The 8,819-nt window shown below is 38.7% G+C and overlaps 1 protein-coding gene across 2 annotated transcripts in view; it reads right to left on the bottom strand.

Moving 5' to 3' along the window:
- Positions 1-718: 718 nt before the first annotated feature.
- BRCA2 (BRCA2 DNA repair associated) overlaps positions 719-8,819 on the bottom strand; it is a 33,635-nt gene continuing 25,534 nt past the window's right edge. The window contains exons 21-27 of one of the 2 annotated variants that reach the window (XM_060770849.2): positions 8,215-8,333; positions 6,910-7,111; positions 6,394-6,560; positions 6,167-6,305; positions 4,178-4,434; positions 1,861-2,007; positions 719-1,598 (exon numbers count right to left, since the gene is read on the bottom strand). In XM_060770849.2, coding sequence (XP_060626832.2) covers positions 1,080-1,598; positions 1,861-2,007; positions 4,178-4,434; positions 6,167-6,305; positions 6,394-6,560; positions 6,910-7,111; positions 8,215-8,333 — 1,550 coding nt within the window. In that variant the 3' untranslated portion in view covers positions 719-1,079. Of the gene's footprint in view, positions 1,599-1,860; positions 2,008-4,177; positions 4,435-6,166; positions 6,306-6,393; positions 6,561-6,909; positions 7,112-8,214; positions 8,334-8,819 lie in introns of those variants that run through there. The other variant, XM_060770850.2, reaches the window with a different exon arrangement.

Here is an 8,819-nt window from a genome sequence, read left to right as displayed (position 1 = left end):
GGCAACTACAATTCTTGCAGTATGTATTGTCAAAGGCTTTCATGGTTGGAATCACTGGGTTGTTGTAGGCTTTTTTTGGGCTATATGGCCATGTTCTAGAGGCATTCTCTCCTGACATTTTGCCTGCATCTATGGCAAGCATCCTCAGAGGTAGTGTCTTATTTTTAAAAGTAAATCTTAAAAAATCAGTAGATTGGTGAATTGTTTTGAAACTTGGCGGGCTTGCAGCTGTCAATAGGTTCTACAACTGAGGTAGGTTTCATTCAGATAGGCCTTCAAATGGCTGAGGATTGAGCCTTTAATACTCTCCATTGTAGCCAATGGGCCAAATGAAAACGGAAACATCCCTCCTCTTTTGAGAAACTTTTCAGTAAACGAAATGAGGGGTCAGATGAAAACGGACTTGAAAACACCACGCCTTTTTGCCCAAATGCACATGCTTACTGCCAACCCATAAATGTAATAATTTATAGTCAAGTTTCCAGGGATCTTGGCTTTTTAATAGGCTTTCTTAGAAACTACTGTTGTAAACATTAGACAGCGCCCAATTCCTTAGATATTAAGCATTTCCCTTCCCTCTCAGTTTTGGATAACACCCATGGAACAAACTATAGCTAGAGGGCTTGATTATGGCCACTATAGCAAATATTTAAGCAACAAGTAACTGTTGAGAACTCGGAAGGCATTTTTCATCATCTCCTTCCAGGAAAACGGAACATTTCCGGATTTTGAGAAAATACTTTATAATTGTTAAATTCAGTATCACTGTTGAACTGACAACATTTCTGTAACATTTCAGTAAAGCATAACATTTACAATTATTCATGTTAGGCTCCCTTAATCTGTTTGATAGTCCAAACATTCTTTCCCAGAGCTTTATTTTGAGTTGAATCATGTGCAAAATATACTTAACGGATCTGTACAAACATTTACAATGTTCAAAATGCAAAAACTTAATTTCAATATTAAAACATATAAAATGTACATTTACCAGTATTTTTTCTTAACTTTTGCAACCTCTGCACAGCTAGCAAATTTTTAAGTTTCATTTGTCTCCTCTGTAGGAAGTCCTTCATCCCTCAAGTCTTGTCCTTTCCAGAAGGATAAGAAGAGTTCCTTAGGGAAAAACCATTGGATGAATCACTGTGTGATGTATGTGCAGTTTTCTCTGTAAAACCAGCCTCTTTTTCTTCTGTAGCGTTGCTTAAGAAAGCTTGTGTATTTATCATGGCAAGCTCCTCATCAGCAACAAAATAGTTTTCAAGCTGAAAGCTACTCTCATTTGGTCTTTTCACTCCAGGTTGTCTAACCGTAGATTCAGTTCTTTTCACAGATCTTTCATGTTGCGGATCAGAACTTCGAGGAGGTTGAAATGCTCTTTTCAAAGATGGAGAAATAAATGTGCAAATTGGCTTCACTGGTGGAGGGGAAGGGACTTGGCTGAGGAGGTCCATTGCTTTTCTCTTCTTAAGGTTCTTAGGAGTTTCCTGTAGATCCGCTTTCACTTTTGTTGAGCAGAGAGAACCTGGTGCCTTTGTATTTGGCCTCTTGATTGACAGAGGGCTCGGAAGCCTTAGCTCTGTATTAGGAGTTGAAATCTAATTTTTAAAAAAATGGACAGACACACAATTAGGTTTACATTTCCTTCTATCTTTTCAGTAAAGAAACACCTGAATTTATGCTACCCATTAAGTCTGTGTAATTCCTAAAGATGTTCTTCACAGCTGTCCCATTAAAAATCTTTACCAGATATTTAACTGCAATACCATATAATTAAAGCATTTTAATCAAAATGCAAAGCACACCATTTTCATGAATTGCCTCCACTGACCATAAAAGGATTATTTCTGAGCAACTCACCAAATGTTTATTTCCTGCATCAGATCTCCAAGGAGAAGGAAAGGGATCAATGTCATGTTCTTTGGGCAAGTTCATCACTTGTGGAACATTTCTTTGGAGCAAAGTTGCCAGTTTGCGTTCTGCGTCTTTCTGAAAGCAGCTATCACTCTACAAAAAAATACAAAATAGTTTGTATTTTTTTAAAACCACAAGATTTTAGTTTTAAGCAAATGTACTGAGTTTATGATGTAACTAATAAAGTAAAGGTTTCCCCTGACATTAAGTGGAGTTGTGTCTGACTCTGGAGGGTGGTGCTCATCTCCTTTCTAAGCTGAAGAGCCGGCATTGTCCGTAGACCCCTCCAAGGTCATGTGGCCAGCATGATTGCATGTAGCCTGTTACCTTCCTGCAGAATTGGTACCTATTGTTCTACTCACATTTGAATGTTTTCGAACTGCTAGGTTGGCAGAAGCTGGGGCTAACAGCAGGAGCTCACACTGCTCCTCAGATTTGAACCGCCAACCTTTCCGTTAGTTCTGAAGCTCAGAGGTTTATCTGTACTCATGACATTTTTCCTTAAACAGTGGGTCCTGATCTCTTGGCTCAATGTTGGGGTCATGAAAAATTTGGCAACAGTAAAAGGTTTCTAAATGCCACCCATTTGCACAAATCTGTTCACAACAATGTGCAGTGTTTACAGTGGATTCTGCAGAAAATACTTCAGCTGTACTTCATAAAAAAGAAAATTAGCCTGTTCATCAAGCCTTGCTGATTTATTATAAATAAAATTGTCATTTTATATCTATTTTTTATATCTATATACCCGGGATGTAAAAATTATTCGGCCAGAAAGATTTTGTGAGTGGACAAGGTTTTAAGAAGCCCTGCTGTATGAGATACTTTTTAATTCTGTTTTTTTAAAAAAAACTCCATAGTTTATCCACATTGAAACAAATGGAGACATAAGTTTAGCAATGACCCATACTGGAAGAATTTCCCACAGTGTTATGGAGATGAAAAAAAATCCTGGAGAGGGATAGAGATGGAGAGGAAGGGGTAATGAATATATGCACTTTGGCGCACAGAGAGAAAGAAGACTAATATGTCTCGATATATAACATCACCTAAATATATTAAACCTTTCTAGCTACTGGAATTAATCTCAGCCTGTTAACTGTTGGGAACCATTTTACCTCCAATCATGGTTCTAGTTTGTTTGTTTTTTAAATTGATCCTATTTAAATTTGTATTATGTGGTTATGTTTACTATGGTTGCCAAGTTTTAATTTTTGGTTACTTTCTATTTGGTATTATGTTTATAGTTATGGCTGTTCTACTTTCTTTCATGTGCATTGTTTTGATACACTTTATTATTATGTATTTTTCCTGGCATTGAATGTTTGCCATATATGTTGGAAACTGCCCTGAGTCCCTTCAGGGAGACAGGGTGGTCTATAAAATAAAGTTTTATTATTATTTATTATTAAATGAAGTACATTGACTAGCAACATTTGGAGGTAGGAATTTACTGCCAAATTGAGCTCCCAAGAATCTATATATGAACTACTGCAAGTTTATAATCTAGAGTGCAAAGCTATAGAGGCCAGAGGTAGCTGCCAAAATCCCAGAACTAATTTATTATGTTGCTTATGATGCCAAAAATACTTCCTATGGACTCTATAACTGTAAGCAGCCTAGGGGTCTAACAGTTAAACATTCACGTTCATAATGACTGGATTAACTAATTGCACTTTCCATCCTAACTATAATGAGTTTGTGGAATGGCTTGGCCGCACTGAATTATTAAGCCGTGTTTCATTTGTTGTGCTTGCCTCAAACATTTTGTACCCTTCCCTGTAGTTTACTTCCTCTGAAGAAATATATGACCTTGCAGATCACAGATAAAATTGCAAGCATGGAATACGACTTTGCACCATGGTCTGCAAATCCACACATTTGTCCCACAAGTACCTGGGGGAAATTAGCAGAGCAGCTGCTGTTCTGCAAATATTTATTCTGGAGGGCATCATGCTAAAGAATACCTGTTATATTTCCTTTTGCAAATAACTAGTTTTTATTTGGAGGGTCCCAAGCTCCTGAGAGACTTTGTAGATAGCAAAATCCTTCTTATAAAGGCATGCAGACAAGCTTCTGTCAGAAATATTGAACTCCTTCCCTTTGGAAACCAGTTGAATCCCAGTCTATGATTTACGTATTTTTCTGCCTCATGTGATATTGTTTTCAGAGTTAATAACCTCATAAGGTAAACATTTCAATAAATACTTGCACATTCCCTTAAATTAAAATACTGATTTCCTTGTAAATTAATGATTTTTACCTCTACAATATTTCTCAGCTCATTAAATATTCCTTGAAGATGGGTTTCCTTTGGCTTTGAGGAGAATGTAGAGAGATCTCCAGCAAATAAACTGGGGATATTTGAGTAGAATTTAGGTCTCCATTGAAGGTTTGTTGCAGAGATCAACATAGAAGGAACAATTATGTCTTCAACTGCAAACTGCCTAAGGTCTGTAAAGATGTGGACTGCTATAAGGTGATGCGCTTCATCAGACAAGTACGCTAATGTAGAGAAACCTAAAGAAGAAATCGAGAACAAGAGCTTTACTACCTAATACAAATTATTTACTGTGTTGTCGAAGGTTTTAATGGCTGGAATTGCTGGGTTGCTGTGAGTTTTCCAGGCTGTATGGCCATGTTCTAGAAGCATTCTCTCCTGACGCTTCGCCCACACAACCTCTGAAGATGCCTGCTATAGATGTGGGCGAAATGTCAGGAGAGAATGCTTTTGGAACATGGCCATACAGGCTGGAGAACTCACAGCAACCCACTAAGTATTTTCTATTTGAACTACATTTCATGTTCAGAACAATAGAAAACAAAATGGAAGCACTGGGTTGCTGTGAGTTTTCCAAGCTGTATGGCAATGTTCCAGAAGCATTCTCTCCTGATGTTTCACCCACATCAAAATGCAAGCAATTTGTTACCACAGAAAATTAGTTTTATTCTCAACTAAAATCAAAGGACATAAAATGATGCCAGAATTAGATGAAGTAGACTGTAGTCCATGAGTTTAAATGTGGGAAATACAACTGGAGAATAGCATTCGAATTCCCACTTGACCATGAAACCCACTCAGTCTTCATTGCATCAAGATGAAGTGTTTCAACTTTTCTTCATATCTACTTTTAAAAAATGAGGTGTTTAGAACTGCAGCCAGTATTTCCAATGAAGTCTGACCAGAGCAGAGTATAGTGGGATTTTTGCTTCCTTCGACTTTGGAAATGGTTAATACCGGTGAAGAGAGCATTCCCCTTTTTTGCTGCAGCATCACACTTCTGGCTCATGTTCAGCTTATGATCAACAATAACCCCAAGGTTGTCCTCACATGAAATACTGCTGAGCCATGGATCACTTGCCTGAACCTGTGCATGTGGTTTCCGTGGCCTAAACATAGGATTCTGCATGTGTTTCTGCTGAATAATAAAATTGTATTCATTTCTTGCAAAGTTTACTTCTTCCAATTCTGCATCATTTTCAAACTTCATAAGGAATCCCTCCACCCATCATCTACGTCATGTGCCAACACCTGACAATCTCTGGTGATTCATCATATGGAACAGTGGTTCCCAACCTTTTTTTGACCAGGGACCACTTTCCAATATTAGTACCAAAAGGGTTACGAATCAGCTTTTGGTCAACTTTAGATTTGGTTTGGTTATTTGGGCTGCTGATTCAGAAAATTGCATTGCATAGCCCACATCAGCTCCAGTTCCTGATATGCCATCCAGTAGTTGCCATCTGCTTGCCCACAGAAAACCATATTTAATAAGCCTCGGCCCTATGAGAGGGTTTTGCGACACTAGTCACTCTCGTTGCAACAGAGGGTGTGGACCATATTTTAATTTATTGTCAAAGGCTTTCATGGCCGGAATCACTGGGTTGTTGTAGCTTTTTTCGGGCTATATGGCCATGTTCTAGAGGCATCCTCTCCTGACGTTTCGCCTGCATAACACAGCACTGCAAAGATTTAGAAAACACCCACAGGATTTTTTAGGAGTCAGCAAGCTGCAGTTTAAGCATTGAATTATGACTGGGAAGCAGAGAGCAAATCCCTGTTTAGTCATGGGAACCCAATGGGTAATCTTGGGCAAGTCACACTTTCTCGGCCTCAGAAGATAATGACAAACCTCTTTTATACAAATCTTGCCACGAAAACTCGGTGATAGGCTTGCCTTAAGGATGCTATGGTTGGAAATGACTTAAAGGGACACGACAACAACAAATCCGAATACTGCTTGTATCATACCTGTTCCTTTCCTGAGAGAAACGACATATCCCACCAAGTCCACCTCAGAACAAGCAGGTTGGAAAGACTCCAGCAGTAGCTCACTGAACCTCAGGCACTCCCTTGGTCTGTAAACTTGGGACAAAACTTCTTGAGATGCCTAATGAAAAATTTGAACAATTTCGACAATATAAAGCTTGTTCAGATGTTCAAATCAAGTTCACATCTTCAGTAATAATAATACTTACTGGCAGCTGCAGATACTGAGTTTTCTTGGTTGCTGTGAGTTGGAGGCTTGTGGGCTCTGCCCGGCCTTTGGAGGGCGAGGCTGCTACCTGGAAAACTCTGTATCGGCACCCTTCCTTGAGGAGGGTACAAACATGTGAAGATGGCCGCCAAATGGTCAGTATAACTTCTATAATACATACAAATAAAAGAATATTAGCCTTCAACTGCAAAATACGCCATTCTTGAAAAAACATAAAAGTCCAAAATTCTTTATACCTGGCTATGCACAAATATTTGCCCCACTTCAAACCAAAAGGTGAGGTGGGTAATAAATAAATAGTAACTGTTTTTGTTATTATTGTTATTACATTATTTTTGTTTTTAAAATGTTAGTTTTTACATGAAAAGTTGCATAAGGATTTCAGGTAGGTAATAGGAATTAAATGATGTATAGATCGAATTATTTCTTTACATTCTACTGCACGTCTACTGCCCATGCACTTATGTAAAGGGATTACTGCTCCAATTTTACCAACCTTTTCCTTTTTCTTCTTTTCTGTAATCCACGATTCGTACTTTGATTACAGGAGTTATGTCCCTTCTGCAGGAACTGGACTTATCCTGCTCAGCCGACTCCACTGCCTTCTTGAATTCTGCTTCTATTTGGGCTCTTTTTTTGTCATTTACCATCTGTCTGTGGCTGTTCAAAGCTTTTAATTGCTCCTCACTGAAATAGCTCTGCAATCAGAATCATAATACTGGGTCAGCTTCACGTGTTTTCATTGACAAATGGGGCAGGGCAGAGAACTAATCATGAGCTCCAGTTCTATAAGATGCTTTATGTTTTAAAGCCAATCTGTTTGTGGTTTTTTGCAGCTTTACCATGGGTTGGAAATGCAATTAATTCTGAAACCAGTACTTGCATTACAGCAAGTTGTCTCTAGAAAAACACAAGTGACAATGTTCTTATGGCCACTGGATGTACATTAAATAAAATCCAGGGAAAAAGCAGCACAAGTTCTGTTTCCAAAACACAATCAGCAACTAGATGAGAAGCTTGTATTGAACACCTCTTATTTTCCTAATTTTCAGGTCAATCGATCCATATCTTAATTTTGGTTTCCAAATAATTTTCCAGAAACTATAATGTCTTAAATATAATTTCAGATTTTAACTCTCTCCACAATCACATCCTTGCCTCTTGTGATCAAAATATAGGAAAACATATGAATTAATGTGCATTCCTTCATTAGACGGCATCTATACATGGCAGAAAAGCTCCCTGGTGATGCAGCAGGTTTAGCCACTAAGCTGCTGAACTTGCTGACCAAAAGGTCGGCGGTTCAAATCTAGGGAGCGGGGTCAGCTCCCGCTGTTAGCCCCAGATCCTGCCAACCTAGTAGTTCGAGAACATGCAAATGTGAGTAGATCAATAGGTACCCCTTTGGTGGGAAGGTAACGGCGTTCCATGCAGTCATACTGGCCACATGATCTAGGAGACGTCTATGGACAACACTGGCTCTTCGGCTTACAAATTGAGATGAGCACCATCCCCAGAGTCATACACAACTAGACTTAATGTCAAGGGAAAACTTTACCTTTACTTATACATGGCAGAAGCACAAACATGTCTATGCATTTTGATTGTTTCTATTGTACAGGACGCTCATGCATACAAATTATATATACACATACATTCTATTTTTGAATTTCTATACACTGAGACAGATATAAATAAGGTTGGACATTTATTTCATTCTTAAGACCCCCTAAAATACCATGAAAGATTTTTTCAAATTTGCTAAAAGAACAAATAATTGGGGTGCTAAAAATGATCTAACCTCCATGTAAGCAGGATCAGCAGCATTAAGAACGGCCTCGTAAAGCTCTGCCCCATCTTGCAGGGAGCGAATCTGTTGCCGGGTTAATGTGCGGGATCGCAGCACTCTTTTGCCTTCACCTGTTTTTAAGAAATGTGTTTCAGTTTATAAGCCACCCCATTTTTAAAGGTGTCTGAGGAATTCATTAACAGTATAAAATCCATGGCAATTACATAATTACCGCTCTCGGTATGAATTTTATTTATTTATTTATTTACAGTACTTATATTCCACCCTTCTCACCCTGAAAGGGACTCAGGGTGGATCACAAAACACATATACAGCAAACATTCAATGCCATTTACACAATGACAAAACAGACAACAGACAGAAGTATATATAAGCTTTTCCTCATCATTCAGTATCTTTTGAAGGCTGTGCTCAGTTCCGGCCACACGGGGTGCTGTTGCTCCATTTACTTGCCAAAGAACTTTCTTTGTTCGTAAACTTTCCTCCAAAACGTGGTGCCTAAAATACCTCCCTGCTTAATGTGGTTCCTATTTACCTACTCACATTGCTGTTTTCGATCCACTAGGTGGGCAGGGAGCTGGGCTGAAGGTCAGGAG

Source organism: Anolis sagrei, chromosome 3, assembly GCF_037176765.1.
Source record: "Anolis sagrei isolate rAnoSag1 chromosome 3, rAnoSag1.mat, whole genome shotgun sequence".
NCBI classification, from domain to species: Eukaryota; Metazoa; Chordata; class Lepidosauria; order Squamata; family Dactyloidae; genus Anolis; species Anolis sagrei.
This window is presented reverse-complemented; position numbering and strand designations above follow the sequence as displayed.